The sequence below is a fragment of the Fringilla coelebs genome (genome assembly GCF_963513975.1).
Source record: "Fringilla coelebs genome assembly, chromosome: 17".
Classification (NCBI taxonomy): Eukaryota; Metazoa; Chordata; class Aves; order Passeriformes; family Fringillidae; genus Fringilla; species Fringilla coelebs.
This window is the reverse complement of record NC_140043.1, coordinates 5,715,579-5,736,719: the sequence shown is the minus strand read 5'-3', so window position 1 is coordinate 5,736,719 and position 21,141 is coordinate 5,715,579. Positions and strand designations below refer to the sequence as shown.

General features: G+C 53.9%; 1 protein-coding gene across 1 annotated transcript in view; it reads left to right on the top strand.

Moving 5' to 3' along the window:
* RBM19 (RNA binding motif protein 19) overlaps window positions 1–20,762 on the top strand; it is a 51,352-nt gene extending 30,590 nt beyond the window's left edge. The window contains exons 22-25 of the mRNA XM_084217117.1: window positions 2,941–3,046; window positions 8,584–8,704; window positions 14,348–14,461; window positions 20,424–20,762. Coding sequence (XP_084073243.1) covers window positions 2,941–3,046; window positions 8,584–8,704; window positions 14,348–14,439 — 319 coding nt within the window. The 3' untranslated portion in view covers window positions 14,440–14,461; window positions 20,424–20,762. The remainder of the gene's footprint in view (window positions 1–2,940; window positions 3,047–8,583; window positions 8,705–14,347; window positions 14,462–20,423) is intronic.
* Window positions 20,763–21,141: the final 379 nt, after the last annotated feature.

Below are 21,141 nucleotides of genomic sequence, written 5' to 3'. Positions count from 1 at the left end.
GCTCCAGGCCAGGCTCAGGGGGCTGGTGGGCTCCTCAGGACCGAGGTTCAAGTCTTGTGCAAAGTTAAGCCAGGCTGACTGCAAACAAGTCAGTGTCTCAAGCCTGAAAGGGCTTTGCTCCCACAACCACCAGCCCTGGTGCAAGGGGTCAGGAACACTTGGAGAAGGCATGGATAGCTGGGTGAGTATAAATCCAGAAACCACTCTGGTTTCACACCCACTGCTGCTGGAAACCTCCCTGTAACCCATCCTGCTCGAGGGAAGGAGCCTGGCCTGGTGCTGTGCTCCGTGCTGGCAGCAGCATTGCTGATCTCTGCCTACTTGGAGAGGAGAGAGGCACCAGCACCCAGACAAACACCCGCCCTGGGCTGCCTGGGGGTTTTTTCACTCCATCTGTGCCCATCAGAGCTCTGTGCTGGAAGGGAAAGGAGCTGGCAGTGCCACCATGTCTGACTTGCTGTGACTCCACAGCCATCCCAGCCCCTGGGAGCACATTTTCAAACAGCTCCATGACATCTTATGGAAAAGCTGCTTTCTTCCTTCCCTTGCCATTATGCTCTGGTGTCACTTGGGTGATGTGCTCCATGCTTTTCCTCCTCCCATCCCCATGCCTTTGCCTGCAGCACAATCCATGCCTGGCCATCCTGGAGCGTGGATGAGCTGGAGTGGGAGCAAACCCATCAGCACCTGGCTTCCCTCTGGCTTCCCTGGGCAGGGAGCCTGCCACTGCGGGGGGTAATTGGGTTTCCTTCTGCCTCTGCCTCTCTCTCCCCCCCAAATCCAGGAGAAATAATTGGAAAGGAGAGGTGTGAGTCTGTGCCTGGCACCAGAGAGGAGAACATTAAAGGCCGGAGCTGTGCCTTCATTCGCAGCTCCCGCCGGTAATTGCTGTGTTGTGCTTTCTAATTAGCGCCGCAGTGGGGGGGATGCTGCTCCCCTGCACGGCCCCACTGGGGTCAGCCCTGTCCCCTCGGCTTCCCTCACCCCTCCACCTCGCCTGTTCCCTGGATCCATCCCTCTGGAAGCTCCTGCTGGCTCCCACTGCCCAGGGAGAGCTCCTGGCCAGCCCTGCTCTGGATCTGGAGCAGGTGTCCCCTCCCTCCACTCCTCTCCACGCGTGGGTGGCTTGGACTGCTCTGAGCTGCAGAGGAAGGAAGATCCGGTTCTCCCAGCTCTGTCCAGGCTGGTGTGGGCCAGCACAGCTTCCCTGGCACCCTGAATCCAGAGCCATCCTCCTGTGGGTACCCCCTGGCCACCCTGAGTGCTGGGTCTTGGTGTCAAAAGGACAGGTTGGTGTTCCAGTGCAGAGACTGAGTGTTGTCTGAGACCTCCCTTTGAGCAAATACTCTGCTTCTGTTCCCTCAGCAAATATTCTGCTGCCCCCAGGCAATATCCTTGATATTTTTCATGGAGAGAGAGAGAGATTGGAGCGTGCCCATGGCTCCTACCTCCCATTTTTCCTAGCTAGACGGGCATCTCCATGGCTCAGGAGCTGTCCCCTTGCCTCTCCCTTCACCCAGCTGCAGCATTTGAGGTGCTCCAGGGATCCTGGGAGTCCCTGTGCCTCCCACCCCATTGCAGGAGGACCTCTGGAACCCCAGGATGCGAGCACTCCAGCAGCTGAGGCTGCTCCCTCTCCTGTGCCGGGGTTTGTTTGTTTGTTTGCGTGGCTCCAGCTCGGAGGGGGCAGCAGGGAGAGGGAGGGAAAGCACCGAGCGCGAGACGTGCGGATTCATTTTGAAGCTTCATAATGGTGCATTTACACACCACGTTGCCTAAGGAAATTGGGTGGATGAATGCCTGGTCATGCTGCCAGTGCAGCAGGTTAACTCCCAGGATTTAGCTTATATCATTTCACGAGAGCATTTATGGCCTTTACTGTGTTTATTCCCAGGTGCTCTTTGGCACTGCTGTATCCCAGGCTCCTTTTGTGTATGCACGCCTGTGTGGAGATTTTCAAATAAAATAACACATCTCTTCAGACCTGGGCCACATTAAATATTTATTGCCTGCAGTTTGTGCATATGTGTTTGATAAATGGGTGCGAGGGGAGGGGAGGAGAAGGGGAAGAGGGAGCTTGGCAGCAGGGAAAGCGTTGGCTTTGTCCTGGAATTTCTCCAGGGGATGGCACTGGAGAGGGGTGTCCAGCACGTGCTGCCTTTGGGGCTAAAGAACCTTTATAGGGTTTTTGGACAAAGTGGGATGGCTGCATGCTTTGCTGCTCAAGCCACAAGTTCCTTCTGTGGGACAGGAGCCCCCTTATCTCCCCATTCTTGGTTTTCCATTGACACTGCAAAACTTGTCTGAAATGCTGTTGGATATGGAGGTTTTTGTGGTCTGCTGGATTCGCCTGTTTCCCTTTCTACATCCAGAAAGCTTAGATAAAACCAGTTTATTCCAGCACAGAAGCTGCAGGATGGCAGAGGCTGAAGGGTTAGAGCGAGGAAATCCAATCATAAAAAATGCCCAGGATCCCTGGAGTTGGAGGGATGACACCTCTGGGGATGGAGGAGCTGTTCTGGAAACAGCCTAATTCCCTGTGGGGCCATGCTCTGTGTCCTGCCTGTATCCTGTCCACTCCAGCCCCTCTTTAAAGGTGCAAATAAATCTGTTCTGGTGGGATCTGGAGCAGCCCTGCCAACCTGGAGATGCTTTGCCTACCCTGAGCAGGGCATGGCATTCTGGCTGGATCTCCTGAGGGAAGGAGGAGCAAAGCAGTTGCATTAAAGAAATTGTTTGTATTGTTAAGTTTTATATCCAGAATTATCCTTAAAATCCAAGCTGAGTTTTTTTAACTGATTTTTGCTTTGGAAATGGGGCTTGCAGAGCAGCAGAGTGGGGACTCAGTGTGGGTGTGCAGCTGGCTTTGCCAGGGTATGTGGGGAAGGGGTGACTCTTGCCTTCATCTCATGCTGTCCCTGCTTTTCCTTGCATCCCCAGCACCTTCGGAGAGCTCAAGACCGTCCGGCTGCCCAAGAAAATGGCAGGAACAGGATCCCACAGAGGTTTTGGCTTTGTGGATTTCGTCACCAAGCAGGATGCCAAGGTGAGCTGTGCCCTTCTGGCACTGCCCCAGGTGGGGAGGGCAGCCTGGAGACTCTGCCCCACTGAGGCTTAGCCCAGGTTTGGGCTGGTAGCATTGCACTCGGGCTGAAACCCCCATGTGGGCAGCAACAAAACCTACAAGCCAAGCCCTAAAGGGGATAATTTTGGTGCAAGTGATAAAATAACTCAAAATCCTTGTAAAACAGAAAGACAAAAGCTTATTTTTCAGGTTTGCCACCAGCAAGGTGAGACAGGATGGTTTTGACCCAACATTAACACATCAGGAAACCTCTGCACATGTCCCACCTCCACCACCGCCTTGATTTTAGGGGAGTTTTGGATATTGTGGCTGTCCCCTAATTTGTAATCTGTGCAAGGCTTGTGTTCACCAGTTCCTCTGTGTGTTTTGAGAGCCCTCAGTGAGCAGCCTTACCCTGCTGCTTTCCCAGTGACTGTGCCAGATGATCAGTAGTTATGAATTGGCCTAGTTCATTTATTTTTTGAAAGCTTTCTTATATCTTCAAGTTTTATGCTTTTAGCAGAAACATGGGGATTGCAGCCTGTCTGATGGTATTCTGCTCTCCTCCTTTGCCAGAGGTTCTGGAGCAGGGTGGATTTCATCCTGCTGCTGATTCCTGGTGGCTTGGGTGGGGTCTGGAAGGTAGTGGCTGTAAGCACAACCCATGGGATGTTATTGCTGGAGGGAAGGGACCACATGAGCCCCCAAAACTCCAGATTTTCCAGACTGTGAGTGCAGTTGAAGGAGAGAGGAAGGGGGAGGCAGCCAGAGCCTGTGTTTATGTTTTTAGACAGCATTCATTGATCCAGGATCACAAGGGACTATTAGATCATCCCTTCCAGCCTGACCTCCTGTATAACACAGTACATGGAGTTTCTTTGTTAGTCCTGTATTGATCCTAACTCAAACTTCCCTCTGCTCAGCTTCCCTCCTCCCCTTGGGGGTCAGCTGGGGGTGCAGGGATCCCCCCAGAGCCTGGTTCCTCTCCCTGCACCTCGAGCTGTGCCTGTGGCTCTGCTCAAAGCAGCTTTGCTTTCACCTCTGCTTCGCTCCAGTCACTCAGGCTTTGTTCCTGGGGTTTGAATTAATCTTTTTCTCAGGGAAACTTTAGGCTTTGGATGGAAAGGTACATAGAGGGACCTGACTGGTTCTTTACTGCTGCTCTCTGGGGGAAACAGGCACAGGCTCAGTGTTTGCTTCCCATCCCTTTTCATCCCCTCAGGGGCTGACTCCAGCTGCACTGGACAAATGGGAATCTCAGTGATAGGCAGCACATCTATGGTGACGGGAGAGAGCCAGGCAGGCTCAGGGCACAGCTCCCAAAGCTCATGGAGGGGAGCATGCAGGGAGAGAGCTGCCCTGTGGAACAGCTCTCAGCAGGGTTTTCTTCTTTCCTAGCAAAGCAGCTCTTCTTCCTTCTTCATATTTTTTTTCCACCCCCGTCTCTTTGAGGGATTTAATTGTCTCACAAGTGGCACATCAAGTACACTCCATTGGCCGTCTGGAAGAGGATGCACGGTGTATTGATGAATAGGATCCTGAATATTGTAAACACGCTCATAATTGGCTTAGAGTTTATTGCTGAGTGAAATGAGAGAGGAGGGGAGTGGGCCTGGAGACCTCTGAGCTGAATAGCTCTGACTGTCAGTGACGCTTTTGCTCAGAGTGGTAATCTGGAAATTGCTTATAAGCATCTTATAAAACATGATGGGTTTGTAATAGAATAGTTAGGCTGCCTTTGTTGGGCATTTAAAGCCTGTGACCTCCCGTGTTTGTCTTTTTCTCTGAACAAGCACGGCTGCTGTGGGAGCGCACATGGAGATTTTCCACAGCCAGCACAGACATGGGGGCTCCTCCTCCCAACTCCCCGATGCTGTGCCTGCAGATCTGCCCCATCAGGCTTGGCTTGATCTCCTCAGCCTCCCCTGCAACTCTGATGCACTGGCAATACCAAATTAACTCCAGTTAAGGAAACGCTAAACGTTTCCTGACGTTCCCTGTGCAGAATTGTTGCGGAATTGTTTTTATTTTTGAACTATTAACTGGGAAGCCGAGTTCCCACTTTCTCCCCTGTTGATATAAAAATACATCTGGTCTCCAAATAGAAATTGCCCATTTGGGAGAGACAGCCAATGCTTTCAAAATGCACACACACGGAAGGAAAAATCCTTGTGTGCAGCTGGCATCGCAGAGATCATCCTCAGTTGGGACCGGCTCTTGCAATGGAGGGATATTTATCAATCTCCTAATGTTGTTGACCCTTTGTCCCTCTAATGATTCCAGCCTGGAGGCTCTTTGGCTCGAGTATTTAATAGGGCAAGGGGGAATCTGAAGGCAGAGCAGCACTGTCCTCCAAATGAGTGCAGCAGTCAGGGCTGGCGCTGTCACACCCGCGGGTGACAGACGCTGCAGTCCTGTCTCTGCTCCCGCCCCTCCCAGCACAGCAGGCTCTGCTCCAGAGCTCTGCCTGCCTCATCCCAGCAGCCTGCCCTTCCTGGGGGGTTATCAGCCACCTCTTCACTTGGAAATTCTCTTTCTGAATCCCACAGACATTTTTAAGCTGATATTCCAGCCTCTCCCTTTCCTCTCTCTGCTTTTTCCTGCCATCCTGAGCCGTAATGTTAAGCTTGAACCAAAACTTTGCAAAAAATGCTCAGAAATGGCATTTTAAATCATGCTCACATCCTATTCTCGAGGAGGAGAAACCCATAGTGTTTTCATGCAACCCCTAAAGCATCTGGAAAGCAAATGAGGCCCGGGAGAAGGTTTGCCAGGGATCTGCAGGCTTTGGGGTGGACTGACAGAGGGTGTGTTACCAAATGTAGCAGAACCGGGTTTGGGCATTTCCAAAGGAGCTTTTTGTGGCAAGGGCTCTCCTCAAAGGTGTAGGAAGATATGGAACCCTAGGAATTAGAGGGCTTTTGTGGTAAGTCTCTGTCTTGGATGAACAGACACCACACCTCCCTTTATCCCTCATTTGGATACAACTCCACAAACCTCTGGCCCTTCTTTGTTCCTCCAGAGAGGTGTCCTGGGAAGGCAGATGCTGACATAGAAGAGCTGCACCCCAAAAATAGCTCCTGCTTTCTGTGAAAGCCAGCCTGCTTCTCCTCATTTCATACTTGTCACCTAATTAAAATATATTTTTTCCCTACCTATCTCTTCATTTGGAATAGCAGCGGTGGCAGATTTCCTCCTCTCCCTGGAAGATTTCCAGCAGTGTGGATGTATGGGGATGGCATTTCTCCCCTTCATCCCTTTGTCTTCTAAATCATCAGTGCTTTCTCTTCCCCCCGCCCCGAAAAAGTCTTAATTCCTCTCAGAGCAATGAATAGCTACTTTTGTCTTTTAGCTCATTTCCAAAGAAGTGACATCTGTGTGTTTGTCACCTGAAATGTGCAGCTTCCCTTCTGCATTCCCAGCTCCTGGAGTCCATCTGGAAGACAGGGAGCAGAGATCCCAGCACAGGCTGGAGCTTTCCTTCATCATGGGTGCAAACCAACTCATTTTGGGGATGTGTTTGGCCAGGAAGGGCCAATGTCACCAGGCTGGTGGCAGATGTGTCTCACCCAGTGGGTTTCCTGCACGTAACACAACTCGATGGCAGCATCTGCCTTCTCTGTTGCTCCATGACCTTTCCCAGGCTGCCAGCAAAACTAGAGGATGGCAATCCCATGAGGAGGAGGAGGAGGTGGGGACAGAGAAGTGGCTCAGAGGAGCAGAGCACACCTAGTGCCACGTTCATCATGGTCTGCCCTTCTCCATGACCTGTGGAGCACAGATGGGCTGTGTGCTGTCACCCAATGTTCCTCTTCCTTGTGCTGTGGGAAGGAGGAATCCAAAAATAGGAATTGACAAAGGAAATGCAGTGTTTAGGGCTTTGGGTTGTGTGCCAGGCTTTGGAAAAGGCTCCTGGTGCCAACACAAACAGCCCTCACAACTCCCTCCCACCACCTCCCCCCAGTGTTTGTTTAAGCCAACACATTGCTCTGCTAATTGGGAGATAGGCCCTGAAAACACAGCAGCAGCAAATAAAAACAGCTGGAGCTTGCAGCTCTTCCAGGAGGAATGTGCCCCTGGAAAAGGGGGCCTTCTGCCCTGCCAGGATCACCCCAGGGAGCTGGGGGTGCTGCGATAATGGGAGTTTCACCCCTGCCATGGTGGAGCTGGTGCTCCTCGTCACTGTTTCATAGTACATGAGGGTTATATGAGGGAAAGGACTGGGGAAAGAGAGGAAAGCTCAGGTTACTGGGTGCTGGTTACTGAAAATGGGATTTTTTTTAATGGGTTTTATAACCCAGCAGCTCAGGGAGGGTCCTGAGGAGCAGCTGTGGGCACCAAAGCAGGACAAGCCCCTCTGCCCAGAGATGTGGCATTTGGGGACAGCTGCAGTGGTTCAGAGCTGCTTTTAGCAGGTGGCTCAGAGGAGAGATGTGGGCTTTACAGGACAGCTTGGGAGCTGGTCTGGGGCCTCCAGATGGGAATACAGGGCCCTGCTGGACAGCAGGATGTGTGTCTGATCCTACAGTTGACATTTTTGTTCCAGGGATAGCGTTTGCAGAGCTCAAAACCTGAGCTAATCCCAGCCTTAGCTGGGGTTTTTTAAAAGGCATTTGGGGCATTTCTCTCCCCCTGTGCCCAGCCTTTACTGTGGAGCACTCTGTGGGCCCCTGGGGATAAAAATATTTGGCCAGTGTGTTTGTGTATTTGCATTGTGGGGCCAAGCCTGCTCAGTCCTGAATTTCCTTGAAATTCTGTGGGAAATAAAGACAAAATCAAACTTCCCTGGACTCGGTGTTTTCTGGGGATCTCTGCTGTTTGGCAAGGGGCAGAGAAAGCCATCTGAGCTCTGGGCTGGCTGGCATGTTTGTATTCAACATCAGCAAGAGATTCCAGCTGTATGGGTGTTACTAAACAGGACCTAGCACCTGGAAAACTCTGGATTTCTGCAGAAACCAGAGCAAATTAGAGCAAACCACCACAGGCAGAAAGAGCTGAGGACTTCTGTGCTGGCTTCCGCTCTGCCACATGTGCTGCCACCATAGCCAAGTCACCAAATGGTTGGCAGGAGAAAGGCAGTTTTCCATCTTGCTTCCAGAGCAGAAGGGAACTCCTCTCTAACAGCTGAGCTGTGCTTTCCTGTGCTCCAGCAGAGAACAGGGTACTGGGCAGTCACAGGATCCCACCAAGTGCTGACCCAGAGCTCCAGGGGCTGCAGCATTCCCAGGTCAGGGTGATCCCACCCTGTGCTGGGTTCCAGCCTGCCCCCCAGGAGCAGCAGCCAGCAGCAGTTGTGATAGGAATGTGCTCTGCTGGAAGTGCAGAGAAGATAAATGGCTGAGTCGGAGCCTCTGATGGAGATGGATCCTACCCCATCACAGCAAAGCACTCCCAGTATGATGTTCTCCGGTGGCCTTTCCACCCCAGGGCAGAGGCAGCGACATTTTTGCCTTCCCTCCTGTGAGCCTGTTCTTATTTCCTCCTTTAACAACTTTTTTTTTTCTCTTTGAATTGTGCAGAAAGCCTTCCAGGCCCTGTGCCACAGCACCCACCTGTACGGCCGCAGGCTGGTGCTGGAGTGGGCAGACACGGAGGAGACGCTGGAGGCCCTGCGCCGCAAAACCGCCCAGCACTTCCACGGTAAGGCCACTGCCACTGCCACGCTGCTGGGGACTGCCAGCTCCCTGCTGCGGCCTCAGCATGCTGGGGGAGGCAGGAGCCATCCAGGCCAGGGCTTTGTCTGACAGCCCTGCCTGTGAGCTGTTAACTCTGCGTGTGCCCGGGCACCGCGGTGCTACCTGCCAGCCACAGCGCCTTTGCTCCCTCCCCTGGCTGCTCCCGAGGTGGGGACAGGCTCTGTGCACACAGCACGTGGATTTAAAAGGGAAAACTCTGTGGGGATGGGTTGGGATGCAGAAGGGGCTGCTTGGCTCAGGCTGCTGGGAGTGACAGCTCTGCAGATGACGGCACTGCAGGCTCCTATTGACAGCCATCGACAGGCACAAATGCATTGCTTGGCAAATATTTATGTAGGAAGGGCTCCCCTGGGCTGCAGGGCTAAGCTGGAGATCAATGCTCCTCCTCCTGCATCCCCTCCCTGCTTCCCCTCTCCATCACCACATGCCCGTGGCCCGGGGGTTTGGCAGCAGTTGTGAGGCTGCACATCCCTGCTGAGGGGAGAGCAGCACATCTCAGTTACTCAGTGATGCTGACTGATGCAGCGATCCCCACATCCCTGAAATCGTGCAGGGCTGCTCATTCCAGGCTGGGCAAGCTGCAGTTGGGTGGTGGCAGGGCTGAGGGTGGATGTGCCCACCCAGAACCCAGCACTGGAGTGGGAACACGTCATGCATGTGAAGGCCCACCTGGGTGGAGAAAACAGCAGGTGAGATGTTTCAAGCACCCAGTTTTATCTTCTGGATCTCCTTTTCCTCTTTCTACTCTGCTCAGTGTAGGGGGAAATAAGCAATCTTGGCTTTAGGATCCTTGCAGACTCTCAGCAGATGTGGCTGTGAGCTCTGCCACCTCCCCCAAGCTCTGCTTATTCCCAATTTTTGCCTGCCTTTGCTGCAGCCTCCTTGTCTGGGCTCTTCCTCACCGAGCTGGGGCCCTGGGGAGGGCAGCAGGAAGAGCATTTTCACATCCCAGCAGGAATGCAGCCTTGGAGCTGAAGTGGTTCCAGGGTCTCAGCTGAGAAACAGGAGCAAGGCTACAACTCCCCATCTTTAGGGATGGGAAACAGGATGGCAGCACAATCCCTGCTGTGCTCCAGCCTGTCTCAGGAACATCCAGGCCTGGCCAAACTGCCAGTGGCTAATGCTGTGGCAGAGCAGGATGTGCCAGGAGGGATCTGTGCCAGGAAAGCCAGGCTGGGGCACACCTGTGGGCACCAGGGTCTGGCTGGTGCCTGGGACCAGGTCTCGGCCTCTCTGTGCCACACTGGAGGGTCACAGGTGGGATTTTATTCCCTTGGGAAGTGCCTGCCCCTGATTTCAAGGCGCTCTGGGGTGCCCAGTGGCTCTGAGGTGAGGAGGGAGCTGCACCTGTCCCTTCTGTGGATGTGCAGAGGGGGACAAGGATAAAGAGGGGAAAAAAGGCCGGCAAACTCTGCCTGCAGCCCTCTGGAAGGGGGATGCTCCTTCAGCTTTCCTCCCTGGCATGGCCAGAGGCTGCTTTTCCCACATGGAGCGGGGATGGAGAGGATGCAGGGCGCACACAGCACCCAACAGCCAGGCTGACACCGTGCATCTCTTTTCCCCGGTGGTACAGCCCAGAAACCAGGACTTTTCCTACTGATCCCCATTTCCCCAAGTCTCCTCCTCTCCCCAGAGGGCACAGCAGCTGCTCAGACATCCCTGTGCTCTTTGTCAAGGTCCCATGAGTTCTCCTCTCCCAGCACAGTGTGGGTGAACTGTGAGGGTCTTCCCACAGCTGCAGTGGCCAGGTCCCCATCCCGAGCTGGGAATGGGAAAGAAAAGATCCTTTCAGGTCTTCAAGCCTCAGGAAACAATCAAGACTGAGGTCTGTGGTGTCCCCAGCTCTAATGTCAGCCTCATCATCTTTGTCTTAGTATTTCAAGGTCCTGACCTGGGCTGACAGACGTGTCCTACCACTCTGCTCTCTACTACAATTACACACCTTATTTCTAGAGACCATTTAGAGAGATTGGGCTTCCAGTTCCAGGTCTCTGCTGTTATTTGTGAAGGAGAGGTCTGGTCTCCCAAATCTTTTCTCCATGCAGGCATTTGTCATGGCAATCAAACCACTTCTGAGCCGACTTTTCAATAGGTCTAATAGATGCAATAAAATGGAATAGGCTTCCTTCCCATTTTGTGTAGTTTTCAGGTCATTCTTTACGGCTTGTTCTGAGGCTTTGTAATGTTCCAGGAGAAAGTGAGAAGCCCAGGAGTGGTCACTGACTGCCACGGGTGGTTTCAGTAGTTCTGTCAGGAGTGAAGCCACTGCCCAGCCCTGAGGCCTGGCACCTCAGCCCTGCCCTCCATGCTGGCTCCCAACAGTCTGGGAGAGCTTTAAGGCTTTCTGCTCATTTCTGAGAGTATCTGCTCTTCATCCTGGGGCAGGAGGCTCTTATATTAGGGAAAAAAAAAAACAAAACAAAACAACACTTTGAGTTTTGTTTGCGCCCCACTTTTAATTTGGGGGATCCATTGCTGCAAGGTGGCTGGAGAGCTTGAGGGCCTGGCCAGGGACAGGCTGTGTGGATAAAATTAGTGACTCTTAACGTGGCAAGGAGCAGCCAGGGAAAGCTTGGCCAACAGTTATCCCTGTAACCTCTAGGGCAGCCCATAACCCGGAGCAGGGCTGTGACAAATGCCACAGCAGGGCAGGGACAGGGGACAAACTGCCAGCAGCAGCATCTTGGCCCGGCTTGGGCAGGGGCATCCTCCCTTTGGAAAACAAGGATCACTGGAGCTTTGGAAACCAGCAGGGTGGCTGTCCTGCCTCTGGGACCAAGGGATCCCACTGGGGCAAGGGGCAGCCATGGATGTGTGCCCTGTGCAGGGGGAACACTCCAGACTCACCCCTGCGTCCCCAAATGACAGAGCCACCGCCTCCAAAGGGCTGGGAACATCTCCAACCCCTTCTCCTCCTCCAGTTCCATCCTGGGGGACCTTGGCCAGCACTGCCCACCCCTCAGCATGCTCTGCTCTCTCCCAGGAGCCTGGGGCTGTGCGGGGAAGGCTCTGGCTCCCAATCCCACTAAATGACAATTCCTCAGCCCGGGCCATGCAGGGAAGGGAAGGCTCTGGCTCCCAATCCCACTGAACGCCGATCCCTCAGCTCCTCAGCCGTGTGGGGAAGGCTCTGTTCCCCATCCCTCAGCTCCTCGGCCGTGGGGGGAAGGCTCTGTTCCCGATCCCTTAGCCATGTGGGGAAGGCTCTGTCCCCAATCCCTCAGCTCCTCGGCCGTGTGGGGAAGGCTCTGTTCCCGATCCCTCAGCTCCTCGGCCGTGTGGGGAAGGCTCTGTTCCCGATCCCTCAGCTCCTCGGCCGTGTGGGGAAGGCTCTGTTCCCGATCCCGCCGAACGCCGATCCCTCAGCTCCTCGGCCCGCCCCGCCGCTCTCCCGCCTGGCCTAACGGGGGCAGCCAGCTGTGCCGGGCCGCTTTCCTGCTCCTTGCCATCGATCAAAGCATTAAATTGACAGATGGGGAATTTCACCACGCCGGGAGGGGAAGCAGCGACTTGTGGGGGGGTTGTGCTGGGTGAGGGAGGTGTGTGGGGAGGGGTTCAGCTGGGGGGGCCGGGGTGGCGGTGAAGCGGCCCAGCCCGTCCCTGGTTATTTACAGCTGTGGCTGGAAGCAGGGCTTGCCAGGGAAGGCACGGTCCTGATCCTCCTGCCGGGCTGGGAAAGCCTTCCTGCCTCCATCCCCTCTGCCAGCTCGCTCCTCCTTTGGCCTCCATCCCCCAGGTTTCCTTTTCCCTCACCTCCCCACCGCTGGGCTCCCTTTTTTTCTCCTTTGTCCTTTCCTATTTCTTTTTTTTTTTTTATTTTATTTTTTTTCTCGAGAGCATCTGTAACTAATGCAAACACATGCCGGAGCCGGGGAGTAAAACCCTGCAGGATTAGCGTGGCATCCACAACCCTGCCACGTTCTAATCCCGTGGTAATCCCCCTCCCGGCCCACCCCCGCCGGCTTTGCCCATTGTTTAAAGGAAGCAAATGGGATCGTTAGTACGGGCAAACCTTAACCAGCTTGGAGCAGCAGAACGGAAGGAAGCCCAACCAATTCGCTTCCCCACCCTCCTGGGTTTTTATTTTCCCTTTGTCAGACCAGAGGGGGATGCTGCTGGTGCTGCCCGTGGCCGAGCTGGTGAATCTAGGGGATGCAGTGGGGGGATTTCCCTGCTAGAGCCCTGCCAGGTGCTGCTCTGCTGAGGGATGCTCCCTGTACACCCAGTGTCCCATATCCAGCCTCTCCTCTGCTGTGCAGCCTCAGCATCTCCGTGAGGCTCTGCTTGGGAAGGGGTGGCAGGTACAGGACATGCTCCTACAGTGGATTTGGGAGATGAGACCACATTTGATGCCATTCCAAAGCAGGAGAGCTGGGAGCAGAGTGAAGGAGGGGGAGAACTGCTGAGCTGGCACCTTCCTCCAGGGTGGGTCATCCCCGGTGCCTTTGGGTGATTGAACTGGGAAGAGCTGCTGGAGGGTCTGGGGGTGGCACCTTGTGGCTCCCATGGCTCCCCTGAGGTGGATGCTGGGAGGGCAGTGGGGTCCATCAGCACCCTCGTCCCCCTCCTGTCCCCACAGCCCCCAGGGAGAAGGGAGGCAGGTTCTGGCTCTCTGTCAAGGAATTAATTGAAAAATAAAATCATTAGATGGGAACTCCAGAAATGCAAAATTGTTGGGAGTTGGGGGGAGGCGGGGGGTGGGGGGGGGATGTGAGCTTTTGTCAGGTTAATTTCTTCTGTATTGATGTTTTGTGACATTTACTTGTTGTTTATCTCCCGCAGCAGCTGTAATACTAAAAGAAAATGCACAGCTTGTTCCATTTATTTATTTTACACCTTTTCTTTAGTCCTATGGTATGTTTGTTTGTTTGAGAAACCCAGCGAGGCTTTTGATGTCTGAAAGCAGGATTTAAACAGCTGTTCTCCATGTGCTGCGAGCGAGCTGGGGAGCCAGGGGGGGAGAGGGGGCTGTGCCACGGCTCCTGCCGGGAGGGCACTGCCTGCCCAGCAGAAAGGAGGATGTCAGCCTCACCTCAGGGACCAAATGGCTTTGTCACCTCAGGGCCAGGCTTGGGATGTTCCCTCAGGTGCTGGCAGCCCCCAGGCTGCATGCATTGGCAGGGATGTGTGCAGGGTGCTGTGTGCCACAGGCAGTGCCAGGGCAGGGCTGTGGGGCAGGGCAGCGCCCAGGTGGGGGATGTGCACTGGGCTGCTGGGATGGGGTGGTCTCAGCCAGGGTGTTGGTGAGGCTGTGTCCTGCCAAGAGCCATGATGAGCTCCTGCTGAGGCTTGCAGCCCCTTTTCCACAGGGAGATTGTGAATCCCACGGTGAATTGGGGTCAGCAGGAAGGGTTGGCATCACCATCACCTGTTTGGGTGCTGTTTGCTGTAAGCTAAAGCATGGGTGGGAGGTACTGAAATCCCAGCTCCTTCCAGGACCTGCCTGGGGAGAAGTAGATGATATTGATGACCTTCACCTGGAAGGGTATCCTGCTTCCTCCAGCTCCCTCAGCACCTCCCAGGGTGGGTCCAGGTTGTAATTTTTACTTTTCTCTTCCCCCCTTTGCTCCCACCCTGGCCTGGACAGACTCCCCGAAGAGGAAAAAACGATCGGAGCTTTTGAATGAAATCATGGAGCACCTGGAAGAGGAGGACAATAACAAGGATGAGGACATCTAACAGCTGCCTGGGGGCTGCTGAGGTGGGTACTGGGCCAGGGTGGGCACAGCTGGCCCTAAAAGTCACAGTGTCCTTGCTGCAGGGTCGGCAGGAGAAGGTGGAATTCCAAAGGCTCAGCAGCCTCCAGGCAGGAATCCCACCCTTTGCCTCTCCCCCCTGTGACCCCACAGGCTCCTGGCTGTGGTCCCAGGGGTTACAGCCCAGATTTGGCTCAGTTTGAGCCCAGTGTTGAAGTGAATGCATGCCCTGGGTGTGTTCTGTGTGCTTCCCTGGCTGTTGGCATCCCCCCTGGGGAAGACAGCAGAATTTCTGCTGTCAGGGTGTGAATTGTCCCTCCCTGTGGCTGGGGGAGAACAGATGGGCTGCCAAAAAATCAAAATCCCTGTTTGGACACCAACATGCAACTGCCACCATGTCACAGATAGTTTGGCAAAGGCCTTTTGCCTGCCAGCACCAAAATCTCCACAACTTCTCTCCCTCCAAAAGCACCACACCCCGAGTGAGTCCTGGCTGCCATCACTCCTCCCTGGTGTGTCTTGGGGCAGCATTTCAAGGCTGGAAAATGTGGGATGGCAGGAGGGAGCCAGGATGAAATGGCTCCCTGAGGTCAAACCCTGCAGTCCTGCCAGCCCCTCTGATCCTTTGGAGACCCCCAAGCTCACCCTGTGTGGGCTCAGGAGAGGTGAGGTGGGCTCGTGGTATCCTTTGTGTGTGTGTGTGTGTGTGTGGCCCCAGTGGAACCCTGAGTATCTGATGGGAGCCTGTTCACAGCATCTGAGCTGGGTTAAAGCAGCACTGCCTGCTCCATGCAGGGCCATTGCAGGAGTGGCAGAGCTTTGGGGTGCCCTCTGTCAGGGCTTTGGGGTGCCATCTGCCCAGCTCTGATTTGGGGGTGCCTCCAGTTGTGTGTGCCGTGCCCGCCTTGTCCAGCAGGCAGCCCGAGGGCCAGGGCACATGGTGCTGCTCAGAACCCAGCCCTGTGCTTACAGACATGTCCTGTCCCAGCTTTTCTGCAGAATTCCCAGAACAGGGCTCAGCACTGCAGTCCCAGGCTGAGCTCCTGCCCAGGGACCAGAGCTGTGACACCCCTTGCTGGTCCCCCAAACTGTGCTACAGCTCCAGAGCCCTGCTGCTGCCACTGAGGTTTCCCAAACCCAACAGCAGCCACTCCTGCCAGGACCTGGCTCAGGGGACAGACCAAAATCCAGGAATAGCCCTTTGGGAAGTCTCAGGGCTGTGGTGTGAAACCCTCATCCTGTGCAGCAGGTGGGGAAACTGAGGCACAGGTGTGGAAGCAGTGCTGTCAGAGGGGTTGGCAGTGTCACCTGAAGTGGTGACAAGCTTCATTCCCCTTTTTTTGCTTGGCATTGATGAGTGGCATTCCTGTCCTTTTCCCCACCTGCCCCAGCACTGGCACAGCTCTGCACCAGGGGGTCACTGCAGGGAAACCTCAGCCTTAGCTGGGTTAAATTTCACTTCAGCAGGGATGTTTGGCCATCCTCGCTGGGCAGGACCAGCCCCTGTCCAGCACAGAGGACAGAGGAGCTGGGCAGGCTCCCCTCCAGGCACATGCATCACCCAGCATGATTTCAGCAAAGCTCTGCAGCATTGCAGGTTGGGTTTGGATTTTCCTGTGGGTTGGTTTTTTTTTTCCTGTTTTTTTCTTTTTTTTTCCCTCTTTCCCTTCATTGTCTTTTGTGGCAGGGCAGGTTTCTTGCTGAGTGTCTCTGAGGTCTGCAGCAGCGACGAAAAGGATTAGCACAAGCAGAGCATGTAGGCTTTAGAGAACAGAGCAGAGTTTGGTTTCAACATCTAATTCAATTTGTTCTGCCGAGATTGAAATATGAAATGGTTGCCAGTCAAACGTTCAAAGGGGGAGGAGGGAGGAAAGAAGAGAGGGAGCCTTCTCAAATTTAAATTTTAATGAAAATTAATTTAACCCTTTGATATGTTTTAAAACATGTTATTTCCCAGGCTGGGAACAGGCTGGAAAACATTCATGAGGGTTTTTTTTTTTCCCTGTACCTTCAAATATAATGAAGATTTTCTTTTTCCCTTAATGATACTTATCTTGTGGAGCAGTTTGACATTGGTTAATTTTTCAGGCAATTTGGTATCAAGGAAATCTGTTTGATGTGAGCAGGGGGGGGCTGTGTATGTGTACACAGATATATATGTGCCTGGACATTAATTATGGAAGTGCTGATCACAGCTCTGGAGAACAGTTGGAGTTAATTCCTGCTCCACTTCTCTGTTACGTATTGAGAATCCCACACGTTGCACCCCTAAAATTACAGCAGGAATTTTCTAAAAACAAGCCTACACCTGAATTAAAATGATCACTCAAGTAGGTCTGCAGAAATTCAGCACTCCCCATTGGCTGTCTTCTTTTTTCCCCCCGATCTGAAGTAATCCTAATGATCAAATAATGCAAACTCTGTTACCTGTCCATGGAGCTGAAGCAGGGAACTGCCTCCCCCTGGTCCTTAACCTCAGCAGTGCTGCTGCAATGCTCTTGTTTGCTTTGGGAGGGGGAACGGTTCCTTTTCTATTATTCAGGAAGGTTTTGTCTGTACCAAATGATAGCACACTGATGGTTGTAACTGGGCTGGGATGAGCTGTAGCCCTGTCCCCCTCGTTTTGCTGGCTCTTGATGCCCCAGGATCAGTGTCACTGTGTGTGCCTGTCACCCCTCAGCTGCCCTGTGCTCCCTGGGCAGAGCTGGGCACAGGGGGGGTGTGATGCTCATCTGGGTAGCCTTTTTGGGTGTGAGTGCTGTAGCCAGGCTGTGCTGGTGGCAGAGAAGATGAGCAGCTCCAAGGCAGAGTCATCCATCAGCCCTGGCTGTGCAGATGAGAGCAGGGGTACAGCCACCCCAGATGGGCTCTCTGGGCTGTGCTCAGCCTCTGCTCTCCCCTCAGAGAGCCCAGACAAGTGCTTTACACTCAATTCTGGCTGCTGGGATACACTGCAGGGTCCCTGGGGGGCTGAAGCCCTCTGCCTTGGCCAGTGGGTGTCTGTCAGGTGGTGACAGCTTCATCCAGTGCGAGACCCTGGCGAGCTGGACAGGAGCAGGAGCTGTGCTGGCTGCAGCTGCTCCCCAGGCACGATGCAGATCCCCCTCCCCAGGGCCAGCTTTGCAATTGGATTAGGATATTATTCAAATGCAGCTTTTTTACTGAATGAGAGGGTTAAGGGGTTTTAATGTAGAAGCAGCTCTCCCTCATTGCTGCCTGTTGCCAGAGGCCTGTGTGGGTTTTTATCTCCTTAAGGGAACAGCCAGCAAAGCAAGGCAAGGCACAGAGGAGCCTGGCTCTGCTGGGCACTGCCAGCCCCTCTGCTGTGCCACGGTGCCCTGGGAGTGCCCAAAGTGACCCACTCCCTTTGGAAAACTCCTGACCACCATCTGTGTTTTCCTCTCTGTCCCACGGGAGAGCTGGCAGGGACAGGCAGGCAGCATCTGTGAGCTCTTGGTGGTTTCTTGTCATCACCACTGCACTGCTCCTGCAGTTCAATTCCTACAATTCAGGAACTCCAGCTCTTCTCATCCCTTCAGGCCTGTTGTTCCTGGGCTTCCTCCCAGGTGTGTCCCATGGAATGAGGTCTGGGAAGCACTTCAAGGCCAAGCAGGCACAGTAAATGCCGTTCCCTCACCCTCTGCAGGACTGCAGGAAGATGTGTCCTGCCTGCTGCCTTCCAGCCCAGCTGCTGACTCCTGGGATCTCCAGAGGGAGGTTCAGGTTGGACTTCAGGAAGAATTTGCAAATGCAGATTGAGAGAGTTGACTTGGATGCTGGCTGGGAGACTTGGAGAGCTTCTCCTTAATCCCAGAATCCTGGGAGAAGCTGAGTTGGAGGGGACTAATATTCCAACACATCTGGACTTTACCCTGGGTCACAGCACCACTGGTGTTTGGCACCACATTCCAGCTTCCACCAGCACCTTCCTCAGCAGGAAATACAGCAGGAGGAGGAGGCAGGGTGCAGCTTCCCTGACTGAGGCACTCTGCCTCCTGTTTTCCCTAAATGTATGCATTGGAGAGGAAGAGAAACCGCATGGCTGGGCTTGAGAGCTCAGCCTTCACCATGAATAATAATCAGGCTCAGTAATTCACAGTAAATAGGGATCCAAATTGGCTAATCTGGGAGGCTTTCACCCCAAACTGGAGCTGGGAAGGGAGGCAGAGCTGGGGCTGTGCAGGAAGTGATGCCAGCACAGGAGCAGGGAGGTGGGCAGGATCCTGGAGAAGGGAGGGTCTCACCTCCCTGGGAGCTGCAGGAGCACAGTCCCTGCGTTCCACAGGCTGTAATTAGTGCCATGTCATTAGGTTTGTCTTTCTGTTCCAGCCCCAGGACCATGGTGGGCTGCTGGGGATCAGGGGGTACAGAGCCAGTGTCACCATGTCCCCATATGTGACATCATCCCCAGCTCAGGGTATAGCAAAACTGCTGGGACAGAGTGGGAGGGCAGTAAGGGCCATGGTGTCAGGAGAGGCCATCTGGGGGGAAAAAGGTTTTCTTCATGTTCCCTCAACTAAAATTCAGTGTTTTCTGGTTCATTTTCTCCTGCAAGAGCAAGCAGGGCAGTGGTAGGAGCTGTGTTCAGCTGCAGTGGGGTGGGGCTGGGGGTCTCCATCTGCCAGCAGCAGGCTCTGACAGGGAGGAAACATCCCAAGGACCCCCCCTGTAAGCACAGAATGGCTCCAAGTGCCCAGCACTGGACAGAGCAGTGACAGGCAGAGTCCTTCCCTGCTGCTTCCCAACAAATACCCTTCCAGCAGCACCTGAAGGCACTGTTAGACGAAATGAAGATAAAACCATGGAAAAACCCCTCAGCCCAGCCCCCCTGCAGACCTCAGCCCATGATTTGGGCTATTTAAATATGTGGAGTAGGAGCTGGAAGTGCAGCTGGTGAGGAGCTGGAGGAAGGCTGCCCCTGCAAGGTGTTTTGCAGCTGCTGAGTGACTTTTGAAACTGAGGAGGAACTTCCAGCCATGTTCCCAGTCCCCTCAGCTCCCCTGTCTGGGGCAGCGCCACACTGGAGAGCATCACACTGCTGCTTGCCTTCTTTTCCAGCTCTCCCAGTGCTGCTGGCCTGCAGCAAGGAATGGCTCTGCATTCACCTAACCCACAGCAGCTCTGTCCAGAGGCCATTTCCCTCCTGCCCTTTCCCTCTCTTTCCCTTCTCTGCCCTCCCCACACACTGGAAGCAGCAGGGTGGACTGTGCCAGGAGTAATTCCAGAAGAGCTGGTGCAGGGCTGCAGCCTGGGGGGGTCACAGCCCGTTCTGCCCCCTGCAAGATAAACAGGGCAGGCACATCAGCCCAGGCAGCTGCAGAGCAGAGCAGCAGCTCTCCCTGCTGAAAAGCAAAACCTGGGAAGTTTCTTCTTTTAATCTAAAAAATGAGAAGCCCAGTCAGCCCTGTGTGGTTTCAGCTGGGGGTCTCAGGCCTGGGTGGCAGCAGGAGGGGGCTCAGCAGGCAAGAGCCTTGGGCTTCGTTAGGATTCAGCCCTTGGAGCTCTCCTTTCCCTCTGATGCCTGAGTGTGATTGACACTTACAAATTACCCAGCCAAAAGTGTCGAGTCTTTGACCCCTGAGTAACATCTTTGGCAAGCCTGAGATTTGCCAGCATTTTGTCATCTAATTACTACAAATCCCTTGAAAATTCACTGGCTGGTGAATTTTTAATGCGGGACAATTTCAATGTGATGCATGGCCCAGATGGGCAGCGTGGGCTCCTTCCCTCTCCCCCTGCTGCTTCCCTGCCCACCCTTCTCCTGCTTCCCTCCTTCCTTTGCCCCCCTCCTCCCCCCATCGCATTCCTTATCTCCCTCCTGCCTCTGTGCATCCCCATCCATGGAAGTGCCCTGGGATCTTAGCCCCTCCTGGGCTCTCCAGCCCAGCTCAGTGTTCCCCCTGTCCCCTGTCTGTCCTGCTGAAGGAGCTGCTGCATGGAATTCATTTTTTTCCCCCATCTTCTCAGGTCTCTGGCTGATGGATGAGCAGGAGAAGCCTCCATGAGGAGCCAGCCCACTTGTTGCGAGTCCACTCATCCTGTGAACCCAAGGGCTTATTTATGCTGTGTGTCCAGGTCCTGGGATTCCCAGTCTTTGAAATTCAGAGAGGAAGGAAAACCCTTGTCTGCTGGCAGCTCCTGAGCATCACTTCTTAAATCCAGGCAGGGAGTAATTCCCTTCATCTCAGCTCAACCTGAGGGAAGAGGAACCTGGAGCAATGGACACTTCCCTACTGACCAGGGGACTCTGACAGAACCTGCTCTTAATATCTGAATTAAATAATTCCTGTACATTAAAAAACCCATTCTGTACATTAAAAACCATATTTTTAATTTCCCAAACTGAGCCACATCTGGGTTTTGGTTGGCTTTGTTTCTTCTCCACAGCCAGGTAGTTTTTGGGGCCGATAGATAAGAGCAGTCTTGGGGTTGATAGGGAAATAAGAGCAATAATTCCTGTACATTAAAAACCGTATTTTTAATTTCCCAAACTGAGCCACATCTGGGTTTTGGTTGGCTTTGTTTCTCCTCCACAGCCAGGTAGTTTTTGGGGCCGATAGGGAGATAAGAGCAGTTTAGGAGGGAGGCCTGGGCTCTGCTGTGCTGGGCTTTGTGCCTGTGTCATTTCTGTCCCCGCTCCCCGGCAGTCGCCTCCCATCTCTCCCTTCCCAGCTTTCAAAGGGAA